At 36.1% G+C, this 23750-nt stretch overlaps 2 protein-coding genes and 1 long non-coding RNA gene across 7 annotated transcripts in view; 1 reads left to right on the top strand and 2 right to left on the bottom strand.

Moving 5' to 3' along the window:
* MFSD14A (major facilitator superfamily domain containing 14A) overlaps nucleotides 1–8327 on the bottom strand; it is a 38714-nt gene extending 30387 nt beyond the window's left edge. Inside the window, exon 1 of the mRNA XM_057727176.1 lies at nucleotides 8096–8327. Within this exon, the coding sequence (XP_057583159.1) occupies nucleotides 8096–8179 (84 nt within the window). The 5' untranslated portion in view covers nucleotides 8180–8327. The remainder of the gene's footprint in view (nucleotides 1–8095) is intronic.
* A 74-nt stretch (nucleotides 8328–8401) lies between these two features.
* The window catches only part of LOC130846292 (uncharacterized), a 29282-nt gene continuing 13933 nt past the window's right edge, over nucleotides 8402–23750 (top strand). For both annotated transcript variants that reach the window (XR_009051626.1, XR_009051577.1), the window contains exons 1-2: nucleotides 8402–8563; nucleotides 9400–9638. This is a non-coding gene — a long non-coding RNA (uncharacterized LOC130846292). The remainder of the gene's footprint in view (nucleotides 8564–9399; nucleotides 9639–23750) is intronic.
* The window catches only part of SLC35A3 (solute carrier family 35 member A3), a 38903-nt gene continuing 35626 nt past the window's right edge, over nucleotides 20474–23750 (bottom strand). For 3 of the 4 annotated variants that reach the window (XM_057720559.1, XM_057722342.1, XM_057721043.1), the window contains one exon: nucleotides 20474–21423. In XM_057720559.1, the coding sequence (XP_057576542.1) occupies nucleotides 21333–21423 (91 nt within the window). In that variant the 3' untranslated portion in view covers nucleotides 20474–21332. Of the gene's footprint in view, nucleotides 21424–22676; nucleotides 22799–23750 lie in introns of all 4 variants that reach the window. The other variant, XR_009051334.1, reaches the window with a different exon arrangement.

Genomic DNA, 23750 nt, shown 5'->3' with positions numbered 1-23750 from the left:
TCAATGTTAGCAATATTTATAGTAGGTAGTGATTTTAAGTGACATAAAATTGTTTATTATGTTTTTCTGAATTTTCTAAATCTTTTCTAATAGTCATGATTGTACTTTAAATAACAGGAAAATGTTTTATTTACCTAAGAGAATAACTATGTAAAAGACAAGTAGTTGCATATTCCTGTCCCTCCTAAACCATTTGGGAGAAAAAAGTGTGTGTGTGTGTGTGTGTGTGTGTGTGTGTGTGTGTGTTAAGGCAGGGCAGGGGGAGAGATACTGGCTTGCCCTAAGGTAATTTTGAGAGTTGTAATTATATTCATATTCATCTATCCTGTTTTAAATGATTTCAAAAGTAATACAAGATCTTAATAAAATTGACAAATTTTAAAAATATTTTACTAATCTAGAATTACAAAAACTTCTAGGTAGGATCTTTGACATAAGGACTGGTAGTTTTAACAGAATATTGATAAATAATCAAAATTCCAGGACAATTTGGGAAGAATACAAGGGTCATGGCCTGAGCAGAAAGACCAAGGGAAGAGGGTTGACAGACAGGTAGGGGGTAAATATTTGACCAGTGAGTGGTTCACAGCACCAAGAGTAGAAGGTTCAGTATAATGAGATTATATCAACATATGACAGTTGAAAATTCTCAAAAGAATTAAGAGGTACAAAGTTAAAAATCCTGAAGGAGACAAACTTGACCATTAACACATACCCAGCCTCTAATGCCAAGATATTCCACCTTAAAAGCATAATAATTACTATACCAAAAGCCCATTCAGTTGAGTAATTTCTCTCTCACGGAGGCATTAAAGATGATTTGATGGCAGTCACCTCCAACTTCAACCACAGAAGTCAGGGACAATCTCCTTTAATCCCACCTCCACCCTCCAATCTAATCCCATTTTCCAACGCATACCTTCCACTGGTAATATATTTGGTTTCATCATCTAGGCTTTTGGCTAAGCCTTTAAAAAATATACTTATTTATTCTTCTATCTTATAACACTAGATAACTTATACAAAGTTATATTTTGCTTTGTAAAATAACTATGTCATTTTATTTAACTTAAACACTTTTTTCAAGCTCATGCTCTCTGAGGCAGGCCCTATGCTTTATTCTTCTATAATCTGGAGTATGTGGTACATGCATAGCACAAAAGTGCTTAATAAGTGTTTGTAGAACTGAAATGAATTACTCTGTAAGTCTCCCCTACCTATCACTTTAGGCATTCAGTATATGGTTATCATATTTAAACATTGTTAAAAGGGCAATATATTCATTAATTAAAATTGCAGCTTCCCCTATTAATTCCCTCCTCTATACTGTGATATCCCACTGTTTGCTACTGTATCATCTATCACATGGGTTTACTGTACACATACATGAGATTAAAATTTTAAAAATCACTAAAGACTTCTAATGATTTACATTAATAATCTTATTTACCCCTCCCAACCTTTCAAGTTAGATACTATTATCTCCATTTTATTATACAATACAGCAAATAAGAGATGGATCAGTCAATCCAGACAACTGCAGAGCCCAAGTCTGGAGCTACACTGGTTGCAGTGGTTACACTGTATATATTACCACAGAATGTTACTCACTGAAGAGTAGGGATCCAACCTCAACAATTTTAGTATCTCAATGCATAGCTAAATGCCTAGCATAGAAAAGATATTTCATGCTCATGGACTGACTGATAACCCTTATCATGAGAGTCACTAAGCTGTTAGACGACTTAAGTAAGTCACTTTACCTCTCTTACCAGTTAGGGGTAAACTATTATTTTCTAACCTGAATCCTCAACTAACTCTCAAACTCCAAGTCTATTATTGTCTAATCAATATGAGTTTATGAATCCAGCACTTATTATGGGGGATATGGACTTTAATAACTTATGTTGTATTCCTATCAATGAATTAGGGACGTATATGGGTTGCTGGCCAGGAGAAAGAAGTAATTCCATCAGTGACTGGTCATTATAATGCCATTATAGTCCTATTCATTAAATAGAATATTATCATGTGAGGAAACCATGAGAATAAGCCAAAGTGAGGCTCATTCTTCAAAACAAAGGCCTAGACTATTAAAAACTTCAGTATCATCAAAAACAAACAAAAAGCTATTCTAGACAGAAGAGACATGGCAATTAAATGCAATAATTAAATTCTGCATCCAAAAAAAGACTATAAAGGACATTATTTGGAAAACAGGAAATGTGACTACGGACTAGATGTTACACAATAGTACTGTATCAATGTTAACTTTTCTGAATATGGTGATTATACTGTGGTTACGTGGGAGAATATCCTTATTCTTAGGTGATGCATCCTGTATGTTTTAGGGATAAAGTGTCAGGATGTCTAGTACTAACTCAAATCGTTCAGAAAAAAATGAAAAAATATATAGAGAGAAAGGAAAAATTAATCTGGCAAAATGTTAACAACTGCTGAATCATGAATCTATGGGCTGGGCAAATAAATATTTATTATGCCATTCTTGCAACTTTTATGTAGTTTTGAAAATGCTCAAAATAAAAGTTGGGGAAATAAAAAGCACAACAAAAACCAAAATAAAGTATGAAGGAGAATAATTTTGAATTTAGAATTTAATATTGACAAGTTATTAATCAAGAATGAGGATAAAATAAATCTTCAGAAAGAAACACTGAATTTTCTCTGAACAATACAGAACTAAGTTGACTAAAATAATTTAATGTAAAAGTATTGCACCAAAAAGACAAAGATGCTCAATTATCGATATCTAAGACCTGCAGCTTTTCATGGAAGAACACTGAAACAAAAATTTCTATAGAGAATGCTATAACTACAAAGCTGCTTTCACAAGATCCTGACACATTATGGAATAACTGGAGGAAATAAGGCTTTACTGCTAGTATTTGGTATCATGTTACCACTCTCACGAAGTCTGTTGGTGTTTTCCTATTTTCTGACTTTAATCAGGCAAGACAAGGTTTACTACATTTATGAACAGAAGGAAAATTGATCCTTAATTTCCTGAAAGTATGAATCACCATAAACACGTAGAAACAGTATTATACTAATTAAGTCACTTCCGCTTAATCTGCAGTGAGATTTTAGAATTATTTTACTGATACATTATGGATCAATTTTAAGGAGATATTCGATATTTGTATATCATCACAGAAGCGATGAGGTATTGGTTAGATTACCCCTAAATAGAATGAAATACACTTCTTACAAATATTCAACAAGACTATAGTGAGATCAAGTTTTACTCATAAATAAAAAAATAAAAAAGGTCTACAGCTTAGGATTGTACTGTTTTGAGGTAAATTTTGAAAAGATAAGTAACATGACAATCTATTGCATCCCTCTCCATTCCTGAGAGGAAAGCATGTGGCTGGCTGTTAAATCAAGTCATCATTACATTAAGTGCTTATCCCCATCAACTCTGAACGGGTTCCACACTTCAAACGACTACAAACTGAATCACTAAAAAGGTAAAGTACAATTAAAAATTTAAAAAACCCCACCAACACAAAAATCAAAATGTCCCCAGCATCTAGGATGAAGCCTAAGCTCAAGACTGGTCTTAGTATGATCTCTAATTACTCAGTTTATAGAGATAAATGATGAAATATGGACCACCTCTTGTTTCAAAAAGACTCCCTGAGAAGTATTTCCTGTGGTAGAATTCATAACTGTATTTATATACTACTGAGAAAGTAGACCTGTTATTAAGAATAAACTACTATATCTGGCCCTGAAAGAAACAAACCCATTTCAGAGATCTTGCTGTACTTTGGCTGAAATGGTCGACTGTTACTTTAACTGACACTTCAAAATAATGCTAAAAGACTCAAGCTTTTAAATAACTGAAAAATTTAAATCATATATACTTGTCAGAACCATACTTGAGAAAAGCTGTTCTTTTTACTTAACTTCAACACTTCAACAATAAGTGAATTTCCAAAGATGATACTGGAAAGCAGGTCTTCAAACTATAGTAAGACAAACTGGAAATATAATCTGAAAAAACTGCTTACTAATTTACCCCCAAACACAGCAACCTAAAGCAAACGTTGACTCACAGAGGTAAGTAGTTCATGGTTCTGGCTACCACAAGCTTGCCAAGGACAGGCATACATCCTGATGTTTCTACGCATGGGCCAGAGAGTTCAAAGAACAGCTGCTCTTTGAAAAGTACCGTGGCCCTCTTCATGGGTTGCACTCTAGGAACTGGAGGCTGCTCTCTGGGGGCCTCAAAGAGCTATTCTGCAACTCCTTCAGCCATGCTAGCAGGTGAAGAGTACAAAGCATCAGAGCTTAGGTCCAGGCTTCTGAAATTACTTTTGACTCCTATTTACTGTGATTAAAATCAGAGATATCAGGAATAAAAATCTGGTGCTCTGCATCTCTGGGCATATTTGAAATGTCAATTTTACTGTTTTCAGGTACTTCCAACAAAGCAATTCACATATGCCTTGCTTTCTATCTAATCTTTAAAGTCATTTTACCAATTCACTTGTGGAAAAAATGGACATTTTTCACTTTGTCAGAGATGCAGACTCACAACTGTATTCACAAAACAATAAAGATCATACTAAAAAACAAGCAAACTTTAAGAAATCATAAGGAAAATTCTATCTTTGATAATACAAATAACTCATGTAAATAACTCTTTGGCTCTTAGCCTCTACCAAGAATACTTATAAATAATCTGGTAACACATGGTAACGATTAAATAACAAAACCAGAAGTATTCTATAGTGTCAAAATGCACTTTCAATTCAATTGTCCTAAATGCTCTGCAATGAATAAGAGATGTAGCAAAATGTTACATACATTAAAATATAATTAAACACTGTAATCCTATGTGTGGATGCTTGGAAAAGCAAAATCACCAATAATGTCACAGTTACTTTGATCAGTAAAATGATATAAGTAGATACTTAAGTAAACATTTACTTAATTTAACCTGTGAAACTATTCTTTAGCTACTTGTTTTCATACAGAACAACTTGTTCTTAAACTTTCAGGAAGTATAGATCCTTTTTGGAATCTCCCTAGAAAAATGTATAGTCAAAGAAAATTCTGCAAACAACTTCAGGGTAAACAGACCCAAGTTAAGAAGTCCTGATATAGAATCACATACCTTCATGTAATTTACTTTAATTGTGTACTTCTCAAACGAAAATCATATTAGTCAACCTTACCCTGGCTTCAGAGCCAACTGATACAATTTCAAGAAAAGAAAAACATTTAGTAACTTATGATTAACCTGGTTTGCTTAGAAGGGTTAAGTGCTAAGTTTCTGACAAATTAATTCATTACTAATTTTATGAATATTACAACTGGTTGATCGAGCTTACAAAGATGCCATGAACATAAGGACAAAGCAAAATAGTCTTAACATTGTTGAACACTAAGAAGAAAAAGGAAGGGGATCAGGTGGGTACCACTGGCCAGGGATGTGAAATACTGTTCAGAGCCTGTCATGTATGACCATATAGTGTCAGACACCTGGATGTTCCTAACAGTAGTCTGAACAATTTTAAGTAGAGAGGCAGGAAAAAAAAATGTCACTTTAAAACAATTTTTATGACTATAATAGTTATACTTATTTTCACTTACAGTTAGAGTAGATTAAAATACAAATACTGAAAAAAAAATTACCCTGGCACTTCTAGAAGTATAAATATTCCCTGATTATATATAGGAATAAATAAAATTACACTAAACAATCATTTTACAAATGTGCTACTAGCCACATTTTTTTAAAATAAATTTATTTATTTTATTGGCTGTGTTGGGTCTTTTTTTTTTTTTGCTGTGTGCGCGCTTTCTTTTTAGTTGCGGTGAGTGGGGGCTACTCTTCGTTGTGGTGCGCGGGCTCCTCATTGCCCTGGCTTCTCTTTTTGCAGAGCACGGGCTCTAGGCGCGTGGGCTTCAGTAGTTGCAGCACCTGGGCTCAACAGCTCAACAGTTGTGGCTCACAGGCTCTAAAGCGCAGGCTCAACAGTTGTGGCGCAAGGGCTTGGTTGCTCCGCAGCATGTGGGATCTTCCTGTAGCAGGGATCGAACCTGTGTGCCCTGCACTGGCAGGCGGATTCTCAACCACTGCGCCACCTAGGAAGCCCTACTAGGCACATTTTTAAAAATCACTTTAAATGTGTTTTTTATCACTTCAAATTCACATAGTAGGCCACAAAGTCCCTATTATAAAGAGGTGTCTAGTGCTCTTAGAATGGAAAGTGCAGCATAAGTGTACAAAGATGATAAATGATAATACCCCCAAGCCCACATCCCTCAAAAGAAGCTTTCATTTATTCTATGCTGAAGTAAAAACTGTATTTTGTGTTCAAAAGCAAGCTATGAATTCACTACAACTTTAATAAATATCAAGATTAAAAAAAAAAAAAAACCTCTTCCAAATCGCACAGGATTTAATTGCTATAAAGTGAATTATAAAAAAACTTCAGAGAGGTAACAAAACTGAACTTTACAAGGAAAAAGATGTGTTTCTTGAACACAGCTTCACTCTTATCTTTTGTAAAAAATACTAATCTTAAATATTTGCTTTTACAAAATACAATTCTTTGCTGCTTCTATTTTGTAGATTGTATGAAAAACTTAAAATATCAAGTCCCTATGACTGACAAAGGCAACCAGTATTTTTTCAAGCTATTTCTCTCCCCACACAGTACTTCTAACCAACTTGGTCAAAAGAGCCATGACAATTCATAACTGATTTAATAAAAAATAATGTTTTAATTAAATAATACTAATTAATTAAATACAATAAAAAAATCTGAAGACTTGAATTTCTAAGTTTCTTTTTTCACCAAATGTCAAAGCTATGACATCTACAGATTTGACAGTTAACTAAAAGTATACTCTCAAATTGTTACATAGGTTCCAAGCTTTCTAAATTTTAGCACACTGACTGGGACATATTCTGAAATGTCAAAAAAAAGTTGTCACTGATTTCAAATGAATTTAGCAAATCCTCAGTGGTGGCCTAAATACATATTAGAACCGTTCTAGCAGTTAAGGGCTCCAACAAAATGCAAATACAGAATAAAAGGAATCATTTCTGCGCATTTCTCGGAAGAGTGAAATATGTATTTCACCTTTGCATTCTATTTCAGAACGTGATATCAAAGAATGCAACAAAGATCAGAGAGTGTAGCAGCGGAGAATTTTCGGCATAAAAAAAGTATAGCCTAGTTGTTTTCAATGAAAAGGCCTACGTCCCCTGCCGGTTAACAACAGCACAATGCATGAAGTTGATTGTGATGACAACTGTTTCTAAAAAGCAAAATATTTTTCTTGCCCTCCATCTGTCTTCTTTTCAAAGGTCTTCGAATCATGATCAACTCTACCTAGTATTTTTTTGTTTTAAAATACACCAGGTGCTTTTAAAACAACAGGGTGATGACTCTTCCTTGAAAACTAGCAAATCGCAGCCTAGGCCCCAGGTGTCCGCCGTCACGCTCCGGACTGCGGGAAGTGAGGAGCAGAGCCCACCTCCTGACAGTGTTTACCGTACTGGAAGCAGCCAAGAGCAGGAGCACTGACCCAGAACAACGTGGAAGAAGGGAGCGAGCGCAGCACGGGCCCCAGCGGGGTCGCCGCGCCAGGTGTCCCCCGGTGAGCAGCGTATGGGAGGGCAGGGATTGCTCCCTGCCGCTTCCAGAGCCGGTACACGGCCTCGCGGGGCCTGGACGGCACAGGCGAGGCTGCGGAGGCGAGGGGCCCGGCGGCACCGGCGGCGCCCGGCGTCCATTCCTCCCCGCGGCCGAGGCGCGCGTGGGCTCAAGGCCGCAGGGCCTCCAGGTCCCCCGGCCAGAGGAAAGGGCGGCAGGTGCGGGAGGCCGGTGGCCTCTCCATCCGAGAGCAGGGGCCCCAGAGGCCGCAGGCCGGCGCGCCGGAGGCAAGCCCCTGGGGCAGAGGCACCGGGGCCCGGGAGCCCGAGACACCGGCACCGTGGGAGGGGTCGGGGAGAGGGGGGGCAGGCAGGGGCGGCTGCAGGCCTCATTACTGGGGGGAGAAAGAGGTCCGGGCCCCGAAAGACGCTCCCCGGCGCGGTACCCTAGCTTACCGTGCCTCCGTCCTTAATGATGATCTTCTTGGCCAGCATGATACTGCGGTTCGCGGCCCGTTTCTTCTTCTTCCCCTGGGTCATTTTACCATCCTCGATTTCTGGCGCTGCTGCAGCCACTCCCGGGGCGGCCGGCCCCAGCGGCGAGTGCCGTCCCGCCGCTACAGCCGGGCCGAGCCGCTCGGGGCACCCGCCGCCATCTTGAGGGCCCGGCCTGCCTCCGGCGGCGCGTCACATCGTGCGATCCGCCGACGAGCCCGCCCCGCCCCGCCCCGCCCCGACCACGTGACGCGCCCCGCCCGCTCGGCCGCTGGGCCGTCGGCGCCCGCGGAGGGAAGCCGGGAGGGAAGCTGGCGGCGCGCAGAGCGGCCGCCCGCGTAGGGGGCCGTGTGCTCCCCACTCACCCCCTCGCTCAGCCCTCACCACAGCCCTGGGTGCTGGGGACGGTGACAGACCCCCGTCACAGAGGTAGAGTTGTGAGTTTCTGAAAGTTACCTGCTCGTGGAAATACAGCTGATAAACGGCCGCACTGGAATTGTAACCAGGTGTGCTCAGCTTTGGGGGCTGTCTCCAGCTGGGTTCTAACCAACGCCGGAACAGAAGGGAACAGTGGAAATAGTTTCCCAGAAATAGTGGGTAACTGAAGGAGTAAAGATAAACTGGGTTTTCATAGTCTTTTGTCCTTCTGGTGGGGGAAGCCTGTTTCCAGTAGCTCCCTGGCCCCAGGCAGGATCTTTTCTTTCATCGCTGCCAATAAAAACTTACATAACCTAGGTCACACTTTGTAGCCCACTGCCTGTTTTACCGTGTTAAAAATCAATTTAATGGGCGAAAAATTGCCAGAAAGGACAGTTGTCGCAAGTGGAATATGGACTTCAGATTGAAGTCTCACGATGTTAAATTTGATTGTGATTACTGTGTTATGTAAGAGAATATCCTTTTCTTTAAGAAATATACACCAAAGTCTTAAGGAGTGAAGGACTGTGATGCATGGTACCTACTCTTAAATGGTTAGGAAATAATATGTATGCATATGTGAGGAGGGGGTAAGAGAGTGATAAAACAAAATGGCAAGGTGATAAAAAATAGTGAATTTGTGTATGGTGATTTTAAGATATGTTCGTAAATTCAGTGATAGTCTTTCCTGGAAAAGGCAGAGTCTAATTGCCCTCCTCCTGAGTGTGGGCTGAGCTTAGTGACTGTTATCCAACAGGATATTGTAGAAGTGACAGCTCTGACTTTCTATGATAGGTCATAAAAGGCTCTGCATCTTCCTGCCAACTTCCTCTTTTTCATTCACTTAGGACCCAAGTCTAGTGGAAACCAGCTGCCATGTCATGAGGACACCTAGGCAGCCTGTAGGGAGGTCTTGGTGTCTAGGAACTGAGGCCTCCTACCAGCAGATATGTGTGTTAGTCATCTTGGAAGCCAGTCCTCCAGTCCTGGTCAAGGCTTTGGCTGACAGCAACCTGTGCCAGCATCCCGACTGCAACTTCAGGAGACCCTGAGCAGTGCTTACCCAGCTTGGCCACTCTCAGAAACTGTAAGATAAAACTACTTGTTTTAAGCCACTAAGCTGTGGGGTAACTTGGTATACAGCTGTAGATAAGCAATGTACAGGCTAAAGGGAATGTGTGTTCTTGGTACTATTATTGCAACTTTTCTGTAAGCTTGAAATTATTTTAAAATGTTAAAAAATAAATTTGATTGAATTTTCTTTCTAGTTCGATAACTGACTAGAAGTAGAAAATAAATCAATTTCTGTGGAAGGGAGAAGAAAGGCATTTTAGCCTGATGCTTCAAGTTACATGTTCCCATCAATAAGTAAACTGAACATTTGTTTAAAAATATCCTCTTACTGAAACCAACTTGAAGCTCTTTCAAGAAAGTAAGATGAGATAGATGTCATAGTTAAATCCCCTGAAACTTGTTTTGGATGGATGGAGAAGGCTGGTAAGATCCTGTATTGTGTAGTTACTCTAACTCTTTTTCAAAATCATACTTCATCTAGCTGCCCCAGTTTTATCATCTTTAAGAACTGATTATTGTTCAGTCATTCAAAAAAATATTTAAGTACCTCTAAGTGTGTGCCACAGTTTACCAGACACTAGAGATACATCAATAGATGACATGGTATTTATCTGCTTAGAGCTTAATTATACTGGGGGACAGAGTTGTAAAACAAACACAAAAGGAAGATAATTACAAATTGTGGTAAGTTGTGTTGTAAAAAAAACAAGAGAAATTTAGCACATATTGAATGTCCAGAATGTCCCAGGCATTGTACTAGAAGAGCTGCAAAAGTAAGCAAGAGAGATGAGTCTTGTTCTAACAAACTTACTGTGCATATACTGTGGCTTTATATGTGATTTGGGGTTCTGAAGATTCACAAACTTTACATTAAGAGGTTGATATGTCAGTTAAGATTCTTTGGGTATAGTCAACAGAAACTAACGTTACTTAACATAAGCAAAAGGGAGTGATTTGGAAGGATATTGGAAGTTCCCAAAATTAATGAGAAGGTGAAGAATCAGGCTTGAAAACAGGCAACAACCAATGTTTGGAAAGTTCATGACAACACTCCATGAGGCACTTTGGAAGGGAGAGAAATCCCTTGGAGAGAAGGGCAAGTGGCTGAAGCTACATATTCCTAAAGAAACAAGATTGCATCGCAGAATCCAATCCCCCAAATGTGCCATTTATTAAAGAAACTGCACTTCAGCGTACAAACAGAAGAGGGCCTCCTTAACTATGAAACAGTCACCTACATTCCTTCAGCCCTCCCTTCTGTAGAACAACCTGTTCTTGCTGATCCAAGAAAATCCTACATGTTTTATGAGGGACAAAAAAAGCCACCAGAACCCCATAAAAGGCTACTATAAAAAGAGAACAGAAAATGAAAACTTTTCAATTAATAGAAAATATTACCCTCTAGAAAATATGAAGCAGAGGAAAACTATATACATCACTCCCGTATGAATTAAATATCATTAAATGAGCAATTGCAGATGTGAAAGAATGTAACAAATAGTTAACAACTTAATAGGAGGATGAGAGTTGATCAGACTCAGGTAATTTACTGAAAAAGTAAAATCATCTAAAAAATAAAAACTAAATTACAAGGTCCCTAAGAGAGAATAGACAAGTGAAAGTAAGGAACATGGAGGAGAGGAATAAATCAGCTATAAGGAAAAAAAGAGAAAATAAGGATCAGAGAGAAAATGACATGGGAAGAATTATCTGGGCCTTTAGGAAAAAAAAACAACAGCAAACAGTTAATATTTTTTACAAAGTGGTGCCAGACTTCCTGACAATAACACCAAGCAACACAACAATGGAGCAACATTTTCAAAAAGCGAAAGAGTGTGAGCCAAAGATTTTATAGTTCCTCAAGCTGTACTTAAAGTATCTAGGCTCTAGAAGAAATTTTAAACATGCTAGAACTTGAGGAATATTGTACTTACAAGCCCTCCTTGAGTACTGTACTAGAAGACCTGCATCCAGCCAAGAGTTGATTGGGGAGCCTTCAGCTAAAGTACTGGTGAAAAGTATTAAAAATACTTAAAATATATTTAATTTTATAACAAATGCAGGGACTAGAGTGAGAAAATAGTGTGTAAATGTTATATGTTCTAAAACATTTCAAATAGAAATAAGGCAACTAAAAATATGAGAAGATGGGAGAAAGGAGTAGAATAAGTTCATTGGTTGCCACAAAGGCAATTAGGTGGGAGTCAAAAGAACATTTAAAACAGCAAACAATAGTAGAAGCTTAAGCAAAAAGTGGTCTTTTATGGCATTACATAAAATGTTATCAGTATAAAGGTAACCACTAGGACATGGAAACCTTTCTAAACATAAAAAGAAATTTTAAAAGCAAGGAACATACTCCACATAGTGTTTATCCATTCACCTACTGAAGGACATCTTGGTTGCTTCTACCTTTTGGAAATTATGAAGGAGATTGTTGTAAACATTCATACACAGGCTTTTGTGTTGATACACATTTTCAACTCGAGTAAATATCTAGGAGCACCATGCTTGAATCATACGGTGAGGCTATGTTTAGTTTTATTCGAAAGTGCCAAACTGTCTTCCAAAGTTGCTGTACCATTTTGCATTCCCACCAGCAATGAATGAGAATTCCTGTTGCTGCACATTTCTCCCAGTATTCAGTGTTGTCAGTGCTTTGAATTTTACTGTTTTGATAGACGTGTAGCAGTCTGGACTTTTTACTCAAAGTTTTTTCTTGGTATCATCCACTGTGACTTTGAATGACTACCTTATCATTTTGTTCAATGAGCCACAGTTATTACCTGTGACCTGTCTGAATGGCCTCGTCATTATCAGCCAAACAGTAAATCTTACATTAGAACTACACAGAAACCTGGGCTTCACTCAATTCTTCCTTCCCCAGATATCCTGAGAGAGGTCATTGAATTTGCATAGTTCACAAGCTCCCCTGTGATTCTTAAAAACATGAAAGTTTGCGGATCAGTCTTGGGATTGTTGTTTTGAAACTTTAGCCTCATCTCCTGTCTGTGGGCCTTCCTAGCACCTCAGTGTGATAAATAATTTAGTTAAGAATCATCAGTTGATGCTAAAGCCATTGAATGAAAGGCTATTAGGAAAAAGAACATTCCCATGGTGCCAAAATATTACCCTAAAGAATACAAACTGCTAAGGGGAAAAAATGACTTTCACAATGGAAAGATCTGATAGTCACCACTTTGCCTGAATGATTATCATCAGTAACAAGACAATCTAGAATTATGTGGCTTCTAATGTGATATAATGTAAAACCTATGAAATATGCTTTCCAAAAACATTTAACCTGAAGTTAATCAAACCTAGAGACTTCCACTTCAAAAGAAATGCAGAGAATAAAGGGAACAAATCAAGCATATAGACAGATCAAGGACAGAAGCCAAGTGACTTAGATTCTCCAAAAAGTCACGACATGGGAAAAAAAGCCATCGGGGTACAGGGAAGGATCGTCTACACTAAAAGAGACAATCAAATAGAAAGTACGAGCCTTGACTGATTCCTGGATCAAAACCAAAAAAACTGTAAATGGTCATTTTTGAGACAGTTGGAAATATCTGCATATGAATGTAGATTATATAAATTAATTTAAATTTTAAGTGTGATAATGGGATTGAATTTAATTAGAAAAATGTCCTTATTTTCAGGAGTAACGTGTCCTGATAAAGTCAGTATGGCAAAATGTTAATAACTGTTGAATTCAGGTGGAGGGCAAATGGATATGCCATTATTTCAACTTTCATATACGAGGGTGAGTCAAAAAATATCCACACTCCTGTTATATTAAAACTTCTGGGGGGACTCGAGGGGGGGGAGTCAAGGAAGGGAGGGAATACGGGGATATGTGTATAAAAACAGATGATTGAACCTGGTGTACCCCCCCCCAAAAAAAAAAAAAAAAAAAAAAACTTCTGTTGGCCGCACTGTCTTAGCAGCACTGTTCAAGGCTACTGTCTCCCCAGTCACTGTTGTGCAGGTGTGAACGTTACATCCCAGTTCATTTGTAACTGTGGTGCGAGCAAAAATGGATGCCTCACTTGTGATTTGCACGAAAGAAGAGCAGCATGCAGTGACTGGTTTTTTGTGCTCTTGAGGGTGTATGTGGTGCTGTTATTTATCGAAGACTTTGTGGACAGTATGGAGAAAGTGTTTTGTCACGAAGAAGTGTGTATGAATGGATAGAGAAGTTCAAGGAAGGTCGCGCAAGTGTTAGCTCTCAAGGAGCCGGACACCTGTCCATGTCCATGGCTGATGACAACATTGAGTGTACACGTGAAATGATTCTGTCAAATAGACAAGTGACAGTGGATTATGTGACAAATCATTTGCAAATTAGCCATGGCTCTGCCTATGAAATAATCCACGACAGACTTAGGTTTTGAAAAGCTTGTGCTGAAGCCTAAATTTCAGATTAAGCACAGAGGACTGCTATCCAAGGGCGTGGTAATCTTGCATGACAGTGCATGTCCACACACTTCTGCCCACACTGTTGACACTGCAAAAACTTCATTTTGAGGTGTTAAAGCATCTTCCCTATAGTCCTGATCTTGTTCCATCACACTTTCACTTGTTTGGTCCTCTGAAAGTAGCCCTGTGAGGCCAAAGATTCACTTCTGATGAAGTGAAGACAGTGGTGCATTTGCGTGGCTTGCAGCTCAGCCTAAAACATTTTTTAATGAGGGAATATGAAAGCTTGTTGACAGATGGACAAAGTGTATTGTAAAGCAAGGAGAGTATGTCAAAAAATGATGTATTTGTCTTTTCTAAAAATTAATTAAATTCTACAGCCAGAGTGTGGATAATTTGTGACTCACCCTCGTATTTTAAATTTTTTTCAAAATGAGAAGCTGAGAAAAATTTAAATTGAAAAAAAAAAATGTCTTTAACAATGCTTACTTTGTGAGTACATGGAGATAACCCATGAATTTTTCAAAACTAAGTTGATACAATCTATCATAGCATGATGGAAGTCATTAAAACGGCAATACTACTATAAAAACAAAATATTAAAAACAAAAACGGGGAATTCCCTGGCGGTCTAATGCTTAGGACTTGACGCTTTCAGTGCTGAGACCCAGGTTCGATCCCTGGTCAAGGAACTAAGTAAGATTCTGCAAGCTGTGCAGCACGGCCAACAGACCAAAAAAAAAAGGGGGGGGGGCCTTTAAGGTGAATGGAGACAAATGTAAAGGAATGAACATTTGGCGCATTATATATATATATATATATATATATATATAAAACATCCAAAGTAAGACTTCAGATTTAAAATTTTAGAATTCATAGCAATATTTTGAAACAGTTATAAAATGAAACAAACTCACCTCTGTCATGATTTTCTGTAATCCTATCATCACCCAAGAAACATTACTTTACCATTGCTATAATATTTAAAAACCTATTGAAGCAGCTTGCATATAAAAAAAGCACTTAGCATCATAATTTTTAATTGCTGTATTTACTGTCCAAGCAGAATAAAATAAAATGAAACATAATAAAACTTAAGCGTAAAGGAGAAAACTTAAATCCTTAAATATTAGAAATCGTGTTTTTGTGTATACAGTGTTTTTTAAAAGAACAAGCACATAAATGCACATCACAGATTTTGTTGAAAATATACAAGTGAAGTCTGCTATAACACATTTAGCTAAACCTTTTAAATCCTTTACATTTAAAGTACATTTTAACAAGAGTGCATTTTCAGATGATTACCCCAAAACACTATGACAGCATTCATTATTCCTTTAAATTCTTAGTGAGTTCAAGTTAAAAAAGGATGCAAGTGTATATCTCAGGCAAACTGTTTCCAAAGGAATATCATTACTGTTTGTTTTAAAGAAATTATTTTAACATGTTAGAAACCTTAAATAAATAAATACATAAATGAAAAAGCCTGATTAGAGCCAGTGGAGGGCTGATACTTAACCCCAATAATGTGGAGCTATCAGTTCACCGTGAAGGCCTATTATGAGCCAAGCTAACAATTGATATCAGTTTTATTCTATTAACTCTTCCTCAGATAGTGACGGCTAATGGTAATTTAAAATTAGCTCACAGCACACCCTTCTAGTTGCTAGATGGGATGGTGCCCAATTCATGAATTGCCAAAAAAGCCAATTAGATCTTCTAAATAAATCAACAAAAAAATAAAATTAGCTCAAAATTGTGTTAGTATATAGCATAGATTAAAAGTTTATAAATTAATTTTTAAATGTCTTTTAAAATTCCAGCATTTAATAAAATTGTAATTAAATATCAGAACTTAAAACTAAGTAAATGCTACGTATGCTACTTAGCACTGTATCTGGTTGTTTTTCTACCCTCGAGTCCTATGTTCAGAATCATTTGACAAATTTTCTGAAATTAAAAATGACAATGTATAAAAGTCTCTGTAAACAGTTGGCATTGTGTCATCCTCATCAATTCAGAAGAATGTATATTAGATATGCATGCCACTCTGTAGTAAGGAATTTGGCCTTACCCAAAAGCTCTGGCCTGTATCCTCAACAAGTCCCTGTGAGAGCAGTGTCTTTGTTATTTATGTTGGGCTCCTCTAATCACATCTGATACTTTATACTAACATGAGCCCCTGGAGCCTGATGTCAGCTAGTTCTCCAGGGAGGGGTCAGGGCTGGAAAGTGAGTTCAGCCATGTGTGCAAAGAATCAATCAATCATGCCAAGTCATAAAACCAGTAAAAATCTGAACAACAAAGCATGGGTTAACTTTCCCAGTTGGCAGTACTCTGCGTGTAGTATCATAGATTGTGGCCAGAAGTATATAACATTGTCCAGTTGTCCACAGGGAGTGGACAACTGGGAAGGACAACTGGAGTTTGGACCCCTCCTAGACTCTGCCCTATGTGTCTCTTCCTTTGGCTGGTTCTAATTTGTATCCTTTCTCTGGAATAAATGTGATTGTGAGTACAATAGCTTTTAGTGAGCTCTGTCTTCCTAGTAAATTATTGAACCTGAAGGTGAATTTTGGAAACCTCTGAATTTATAGTCACCAAGACATTCTACTGTAGTACAATTTCAGATCTTTGGAATCTGAAGGAAATTTATTTCCTCTGATATTGTCTCTTCTGGAATGTGTCGGTAATTAATCCTGCTTTGAAAAAATTCTCTTTTTAAGAACAGTAAGAAAGACAATTATGGTTAGTAATGCTGGTCACTATCTGGCTCTGTTGAATGGCAGTGGAGATTATGAGGTGTATTTGCATAGCACAGGATTCAAGAAGTTTGATATACTTTCAAGAAAAGTATTCCAATACAAAAAATATTTAAAGATTTTCAGTTAGTGCTTCTCATGAGAAGATGCCAAAGAAGAGCAGACATTTTTAAAATGCTGATATTCTTATTTTAGTAATATTTTAAAACAGCATTTTGTACAAGGTTACTTCAGTAATAAAGGTGGAAATAAAACCCTTTATATTGCTTATCATTTGATCTCTATGCACTGAATTGATAGTCACAATAGAAGCAATTATATTCAAATTGGGAATTTCCTGGTGGTCCAGTGGTTAGGATGTTTTCATTGCAGGGGGCACATGTTTGATCCCTGGTCAGGGAATAAGATCCTAAGATCCTGCAAGCCATGTGGCATAGCCACCCCCCACACAAAAAAGAAGCAGAAAATATATACCAATTACATAATTTCTTCACTTTAGGCTAGCAAAGAGATAATTTATTTAAAGCAAAAAAATTTTAGACTGTTATCATCATACAGGTAGAGAAATTCTAATTAGTTTGAATAAAATCCAGTTTTTCATGCTAGAGCATGGGCTAGTAAATGATAAAGATAACTAGGGAGGAAGGGAAAGGCTCAGCGAGTCGTTGCTGATACATAGAGAGGAGACTAATTCATGGTTAAATCAAACACAGGTGAATAGGGAAACAAGGAAATGTAGGAAAAAATTTACATAGTTATGAAAATAATTTCCATAAATCTTCTGAATAGATAACTGGATACCAAAAAATGACAGAGAACTTTATCAATTAAAAAGCCATTTAACAAAAGACCAATTTATACAGTCCTTTGAATTATGTCCATAAAAAATTTAAATATACAAATCACAGCCCCAAACCCAAAAGAATCTTCCTAAACAAATAAAATACAGAGAAATTCAGAAACCAAATCATTTAAAAAATATTTTAAAAATCACAGTAAATTATATCTTATAATAAGAAATAAAAACCAAAATGACAGTTATATACAGTTGTTAAAGTTTCAAAGTTCAATGATGGAGCAATGTTACCATAATTTATTTAAATAAGTTCTGTTTACTAATACTTGTATCATATACATATTTTAATATTCTGTTAGATAATGGATTTAAATAGCAAATGTTGAAACAATGAAAAAACTGAATTATAGTTATTCTTAAAACATCCTAATTTTGCCTATGTGTCCAAAACTGTGAATTACAGTAATATCCTCCAGAAAAGTCAGGTATTTGGTAAAGCAAGGCACATAGGACCAGATTTTGATAAAGGTGCTTTCTCTTTGGTCCTATAATTACTTTAAATATGCTACATATCTGGGAGATCCTTAAGATGACTTTCAATATAGCATAAATAACTTTTATAAACTTTTTCTTATGTAGAGCACACATTCACATGTAATTAAATATTATAACAATGAAAGTGTAAATAAAATGAGTGATGCTAAACCGTGTTTTTAAAAACAAAACAAAACTCAGGTGAGTGACTATACGACATTTTAAAAGTCTAATAACTTGATATGTAGGAAAAGTGTATCAGTTCTCAAGAACAGTCTGAATTACACTAAGTCTACTGAGCACAAAGTCAGTCTCTGCTCAGATTCTGTCTCCTTAGAATCTAGTTTAAATATCAAACCACCTTTCCTTCTATGAAATTGTGACATTCAATAATAAACTGATGTAAACAGTTTTGCATCTCTAAACTACATTTTCCACTGTAAAAGTAGTCTATGACTTCTCTAAAAATCACTGATTAAAGAATTGATGATATTATTGTGTAGATACAACTACATGTTGCATTTCAAACTTTTCTTCCAAAATACCATATTCTTAAGTTTTATTGAACTATCAATTGGCACTCTTCTCCTGCGAGTTAACACATTTTTATAATGAACAAAGTAGTTGAGAAAGAATATGTAAACTTTAAAAAGTATAAGAGTTTAAATAATCAAGGAGCCATCATTATAAAATATTGATACAATAAGGCTTCTGGAGGTCATCAAAACACACACCACACACAGAAGAAAACGGCATTATCTGTATATATGACATGATCTAGGATACAGGTCCACATTCTCAAATATGATTATTTCTTTATGAATCAAAAACTATAAACTACACAACCAAATCTCTAATAACATTTTCAAACCTACTAGAAAAGCAAACTATAAATTATGCCTGTCTAATAAAAGTTTGCTTTGAAAATATACCTTAGACTATTTTGCCCTCTCTCAGAATTCTTGATTACATTTTATAAACTTTGGTGGGAATCTTGAAAATTGTGTTATTTTGGACACCTGAAAATATATTACTACTGTAAATAACATGTCTAATGTCCAATACTTTGCTTGTATCATTTTTTGAAGTGTTAAAATTGGGAGAGACTAAACCTGGATTAACAGTTAATTATGAGTGCACACCAAATTAATAAAAAAGTACCCAGCAAGTACTTTAGTGTGAACTGAGCACAAATCTTTATGTTTAGTCTTGAATTCTGTGCATTACAGGATTTAGATTTTCCTTAGCAGTAAGTAATAAGACGGAAGCCTGAATGTTGTTACAGTCTAAAAACACCATTCTCAAATTGTGGTAAAGCTATTAAATAAATACTCTAAAAGGTGATCACTGAAAATCATAAGTCGGAGTTCCAGAAAGTCTGGTTGGTGCCAATTTGGAATCACCAGCAAAATAATTTAAAATACTTTGTAATTCTAAGCATTTTAAAAAACTCTGTATGGAATACATTAGGCCTGTGTCGGCAGAGACTAGGTTTGCCTCAGCAAAGTAACATAGCCAGTCCTAATTAGCCAAGAGTAGCCAACAGTTTGTAACATAGTATTTTTCAGCTAAATTTTGTTTAACAAAATTCATTAGAATTATATAAAAATATTTACTTTTTACAGTTTTTATACTATTAGAACAGCAGACTTTTAAAAATATATAATGTATGTAGGAAAAAAGTAAAATACTTCCTATACACAATAGGTAATTCTAGTCAATAATTAAATTAAACCCATATTCCAATTTTAGAAATATTTGTGCCCACCAATTCATTTGATCATTTCTGCCGTATTTTCTCTCCCTGAACCAATTTATTAAATAACTCATGTGATTTGCAATCTTAACTCCAGTGCTAATCAAATGGAAAAGAAACCACTATTGTAAAGCAAAGTTGTGGCTCCTTACTGGCATCTTTTGTAGGGCCACCAGAAAGGGAATTCAGAACTGCCTCTCCCAGACATGGGATCAGAGTATTCCTGGGAATGGTGGGTTTATGAGAGGCCTAGGAAGTTCTTCTGAGCAGCCTTGAAATTACAGTTATAATGCCATTTAAAATAATGTAATATCATGGCAATCTGGAATGTCTCCAAGAAAAGTCATTTTGGTCTCAATTTATTGACATCTGTATTACTATTTTTTTGGTTGTTGTTTTGTCAACAGTTGTAGATTAAAAGTTTTTACAGATCAATGAGTAAAATATTCATCTAAAAATGCTCTAGTTGTGTACAGTATATGCTTTGATAGTTCAAAATTCCCCAAAGGGAGGCATAAGACAATAATTATTATTTCAAATTATTAAATGAGTATTTATATTACATTTTAAAACTTTAATGGAAATTAACACACAGAGAAATTTATTTTTAAGTAATATTAAGGATTTATCTGATTTACAGAAAAGAAATACAATTAAGAGATAAAGGACAAAACTCCATTAGTGTAAAAGTCACTGGCTATTAGCACAGGAACAACTGGATTGCTTTCAGCAGTTTTGAAGCACTAAAAGATCTTAAATTGTAGATGGAGAAATAGATGTGTATATGTCTTTACATTAAATTTAAATACGAATTCTATTCTCTGACAAATCAGACCCAGAATGTTACTTTATCAATTTTTATGCATTTGAACATTTGCAACATATAGCAATCCTTTGTTTAGTAATCTTCTGTATAAATATAAAAATCTGAAATACATGAAAATGTTTTTCAAATCATACTTCTATTTCTTCACAGCTTTATAGGTAATTATAATTTTCAAACTTTGACTATCAATATCCATGTTATTTGATATATCTGTACAGAAAAAGATAAAAAACATTTAATAAGATTAAATATATCTAATTTGCAAAATTGATATCTGACATTTGTTGTGTGCTCTTGCAAAGAGTGCATAGGATATTTCTGCAGCAATCAAAAACATAAAATCTCTTTAAACTCAGATTTCAAGTTTCCTCCAATAATTATTCTAATCCCTGGAAACACTTTCAAGTTTTGATTTCTAGATGCAATAGGCATTTTGTTACATATACATATATTTTATCCTTAAACTTTTATATTTTCAAACCATTTGAATATTATGATCAGAATCAGCATGATGATTTTTTTCGTACAATCTGTAGAAGTCCTCTGTGCAGGATTAATGTTGAGATTCCCAGTGCACCATTGTGAAAAACCAGATAAAGACAGTATTACCACTATGCTTTAGTGGGATTTCCTGCAGGTTTGGGATCATAACCATATAGGAAAGTAGCTGTTATTACAAGGACGGCTCCAAGGAAAAAGACACTAAATGGATGCAGAAAAAATGAAAAAGAGAAAATCAGATTAAAAACAAAACAAGTTGTATTTCTTTACTATAAAAACAAATGTAATTTGGGACAAAACGTTCCAGTAACATGGCTAACAAATACTGAGTACTTACTACATTCCAGATATTCAGCTAAGTGTTTTACATGCATTATCTTATTTAGTTCTCACAACAACTCTGTGAAGGACTAGCATTGTCCTCATTTGTTTATATATTAGGAAACAGGTTTAGAGAATTTAAATAATTCGCTTTAAGTCCCACAGCTTGAAGTAGAAGATGGAATTCAAACTCAGGTATATCTAACTTGAGAGCCAAGCCTGCACTTTCATCCACTGTGCTATATTGTAGTCTCCCAAAGCAAAGATGTATAAAATGTTGTATTTTATCTTTTTTTAAAACCATTCCTTAAAATTGAAGTATAGTCAATTTATAATGTGTTAGTTTCAGGTATATGGCAAAGCTATTCAGTTATACATATATGTACATATATGGTATTTCATCTTAATGTGCCTTTTGCCTATAATACAGTGAATAATGAGAGATCTCAAATCTTTTTAAAATTTGAAAATATAATGGGAAAATTACATTCTTTTCAAACCAAAGTAAACTTCAGTTTAAAATCCAAAGTAGTAATAAGCAAAACTCAGGATTTTTATAGGATGCTTTACAAAAGGAAATTAGACTAAATGCAGGAAGACTTGGTTTCTTTATTTTATCTATCTATATATATATAATATACCTTACTATAAATTAGCAATGAATTTAAACTGGTACTGGAACTTAAAACTGAATGTAAACTGGAATATCAATCAACTTCTAACATGTATATTCTTCAAAGTGCTGTTACAGGGACATGAATTAGTTTTGATTTTAATGTTTTTATTAACAGTTCAAAGTCACTCCCCTGCTTCAAAAAAAAAATGTTGTAGAAAGGAGAAAGATCACTAATCCTTATTATGACTTAAAGGGCCCTTCATAATATGGCACTTCCAACCTTATCTCCCACATTTCACCCCTACACCATCTATAATTCAGCCACTGCATTTAGTGAACACAACATGCCTTTCAGAACAGTGTCTTGTAGATGCTATTCCTCTGCCTGCGATGTCCCTCCCAAGAAAAGTGCTTATTCATAACAACTCAGGTCTTAAGTCTCCAAGGCTAACTCTCTTAAGCAGAGTTACTCTGTAGTAACACTTTATCACACTGTAGTAAATAATGCTTTATTTACATTCTGCTCCCCGGCTCAACTGTGTGTTCCTCTTTCATCATTATATCCCTAGTACCTAGGATCATTATCTGTTATGATACATCCAGTGCTGACTTGATGCAAATGGGTGACTTTTCAAAAGCCTTGAATACAGGTATATACACAAGATTAAGAGAACATAAAACTTCCTATAATGTAAATATCTTGAAGAAAATTACTACCACAGGAGTATTTGGTAACTATTTAGGCTTTGCATAAGCTTCTGACTGAGCACTTTGTTAATCATTATGAGCTTTTCTTAACTTTCCAGAAATCTGGAATTGCATAAAATCACATGCTCAGTTGGAAAGTTATCTGATCCAGCTTTCTACCCACTGTAGGAATCCATTCTATGATATCTCTAAAAGGATCTCCTTGACTATCTGCTGTCAGGAAACCCCTGCTTCCCAAGCCAGTATTTTTAGATGGTTCTGAGAGAAAAAATTTTGTTAAGGAAAAAGCTATCAGAATTTATTATTTCAAGGATTTGAGCCCCCTCTTTCTAATGGATTGTGTACATACTTCCCATTGCTGCACTGATCATAGTTATAATTCATTCCTCATGTCTGTCTCTCTGATCACTGTGACCTCCTTGAAGATAGAAAATCATATCATATTCAGGCATTCCTGTTTTTCCAGGATCTAGTACACTGGCAGGTAGACACACTGTGGACACAATACATTTTTGATAAAAGAATAAGTAAGCCTAAATACAAGGATGGTAATACCAATAAGCAAAACAATGAGCACAAAAAAATAGGAAAGGGAATATTGGTGATATATCAGCAGAGATGTCTAGCAGTCAGTTGAAAATAGGGATCGAGAGTTAAGGTGAAGTTGGAGCTTATCTTCATAGAGAGGACAGATAAGACATGGCAGTGGATGAGATGGATAAGACAGTGGGTGAGGACTGACAGGTTACCAAAGGAACAACCAGAAAGGCGGGTACAGGGGTCAGAGGTACTCCTGAGAAACCAAAAAACTGTTTCCAGAGGTGAAATGCGAATAACAAAGGAATATATATTATTACATTCAGAATATAGATCAATGCATTTA

This window comes from Hippopotamus amphibius, chromosome 1, assembly GCF_030028045.1.
Source record: "Hippopotamus amphibius kiboko isolate mHipAmp2 chromosome 1, mHipAmp2.hap2, whole genome shotgun sequence".
Lineage (NCBI taxonomy): Eukaryota > Metazoa > Chordata > Mammalia > Artiodactyla > Hippopotamidae > Hippopotamus > Hippopotamus amphibius.
The sequence above is the reverse complement of the archived record's forward strand: the minus strand, read 5'-3'. Positions and strand labels throughout refer to the sequence as shown.